Genomic DNA, 2,500 nt, shown 5'->3' with positions numbered 1-2,500 from the left:
GTGTGTGTGTGTGTGTGTGTGTGTGTGTGTGCGGTATGTTTGTGTGTGGTAGTGTGTGTGGTAGTATGTGTGTGGTGTGTGTGTGTGTGTGTGCGCATGTTTGTGTGTGGTAGTATGTGTGTGGTAGTGCGTGGTAGTGTGTGTGTGTGTGTGTGTGTGTGTGTGGTAGTATGTGTGTGGTGTGGTGTGTGTGTGTGTGTGTTATTAAGGTGTGTGTGTGGTAGTGTGTGTGTTAGTGTAAGGTGTGTGTGTGTGTGTGGTAGTTTGTGTGTTATTAAGTGTGTGCGTGTGTGTGTGTATTGTTTGTTTGTGTGTGGTAGTGTGTGTGTGGTAGTGTGTGTGTGTGTGTGTGTGTGTGTGTGTGTGCTGTACCTTTGGGAACTAGAACTCAGGAGAAGGATACAGCCCTCCGGGTCAGCTTCGTGCTGTGGTCATCTGGGACGTCCTGCGGAGCAGCAGCCGGCACTTCTGCCACAGCGCCCCCCCCTGGCTGGAGGAGTCGTCGGCCACCATGAAGCGCAGCGCCCCTTCCCTCTGGACCTCCAGCTGCTCTGGCCGGGGCGTGCGCGTGTGTGCGTGTGTGTGTGCGTTTGTGTGTGAGCTGCGGCTTAGGCGGAGCCGCTGGCTCCAGGAGCCTGACGCTGTCAATCTCCCCCCCTCTGTCACCTCATTGGCCGGCCCAGGTCCCGCCCCTTCGGTCCCATTGGCCCGTCTCTGTCCAGCCCCCTCGGGCTCGGCGGCGGTCGCCCGGCGATGCCAAATGTCTCGCACGCCGTCCACTACGCATAGACTCATGTTGCGCAGGCTGAAGCCCTTGCGAAAGCGCTGCCGTGGGTGTGTGTGTGTGTGTGTGTGTGTGAGCGACACGTCCTCGGAGCTGCGCGACTGACCCAGCGGGCCGCCCATCGCCTTCTGCTGCGCTGGTTGCCGCGATGATGAGGACGAGGAGGAGGAGCCTCCTCCAGCATAAGCCCCGCCCCCTCCTCCGCTGTCCATGCTGTCCAGCGACTCCGAGGATGCCTCCCGTCGCCGTGGAAACCTCTCTTGGCCGAAGGGCAGCGGGCAGACCTGCAGGCCGGCGAAGGGCACGAAGTGTGTGGCGGGCAGCTGCGGCGTGGAGCTGGCGCCCCCTGGCTGTGTGGAGGGTGGCTGCACGTGCAGCGCTGCGTTGAAGCTGCTCAGGAAGGCGTGTGTGTAGCGCTGGGCGAAGCTGGCGTCTGCACCCGCCGTGTCGTACGTGGGGTTCTCCTGCACAAACTGCCGGAATTTGGCGGCGAAATCGACAGCGCTGGCGCGAGCGTGGACCTCGCAGAACTCCGTCCAGTCGGGCAGTGGGCAGGACGAGCACGAGGGCGAGAGCTCAGGGCAGCTGCTGCCAGCCTGCTGATGCCCGCTCATTACTGGGCCATGCCAACCTGAACACACACACACACACATTTACATTTAGTCATTTATCTGACGCTTTCATCCAAAGCGATTAGTTAGTACAACTCACCTAGAATTGAGTGACAGTTCTATAAGAGGGATAGTCAGGTGGTAAGTGCTATATTAGCATGTCCAGTTGTTAGCAGTGCTAGATTAGCATGTCCAGTTGTTAGCAGTGCTATATTAGCATGTCCAGTTGTTAGCAGTGCTAGATTAGCATGGTTAATTAGATTAACTAGATTAGCATGTCCAGTGGTTAGCAGTGCTAGATTAGCATGTCCAGTGGTTAGCAGTGCTAAGAGAGGAGGTGAAGATAGAGGGACGTAGCGCATTCCATCAACGGGGAGCAACAGATGGGAAAAGTTTGGATTGGCCTGAGCGTACGGGTGGCAGAGCGGCAGCATTTAAAGGAGAATTCCGGTGTGATATTGACCTAAAGTGTGTTGAAACATGATACCGAAAAGGTGTGTAGATTATGTCTCATAGCCCATCTCGACTTGTCCCCTGCACTCCAAAATCTGGCTTAGTTAGCTGATGCTACCAACAGCTTTTTTCAATGGTGGTGCTTCGCATCGGGCTAGCCATGCAAATAAATCACTGTTTTACACCATTTACGAGGCTCAATGTATCGCCACACTTCATTGGTGACTTCGAGGCCCTGACATTTAAAACGAGACATTGAGAACTGGTAGTTTACTTACAAGACGATTTATACAGACAGTATCTTCACGCAGTTTAGCGTTTGCAGCCATCTTGAATTTAGTCACCATAAGTCGGCGACGAGTAAGAATGAACAGGTATGATAAAGGAAATTCCAAAAAATAATTCCGTGGAAATGCATGGATTCCAGTTGCTGCTACTGGAAGAAACTGGAATCCATGCATTTCCACTGAATTATTTTATACGGCTACTTGCCAAAACAAATAAATGCATGCAGCCATAGCATGCCCATGCTTAAAAGGGGGTTACACACACAAACACACAAAAACAAACACACACATGAGATGTGCATATGAGGATGTAAGTCAGGATGCTTGCTATTTGATTAGTAAAATAAATATTGAAAAACCAAACA

General features: G+C 52.9%; 1 protein-coding gene across 1 annotated transcript in view; it reads right to left on the bottom strand.

Annotated features, from left to right (window-relative positions):
• The window catches only part of LOC125309799 (SH2B adapter protein 2), a 20,766-nt gene that overhangs the window by 9,758 nt on the left and 8,508 nt on the right, over positions 1-2,500 (bottom strand). Inside the window, 1 exon segment of the mRNA XM_048266915.1 lies at positions 373-1,415. Within this exon segment, the coding sequence (XP_048122872.1) occupies positions 373-1,398 (1,026 nt within the window). The 5' untranslated portion in view covers positions 1,399-1,415.

The sequence above is a fragment of the Alosa alosa genome, chromosome 16 (assembly GCF_017589495.1).
Source record: "Alosa alosa isolate M-15738 ecotype Scorff River chromosome 16, AALO_Geno_1.1, whole genome shotgun sequence".
NCBI classification, from domain to species: Eukaryota; Metazoa; Chordata; class Actinopteri; order Clupeiformes; family Clupeidae; genus Alosa; species Alosa alosa.
The sequence above is the reverse complement of the archived record's forward strand: the minus strand, read 5'-3'. Positions and strand labels throughout refer to the sequence as shown.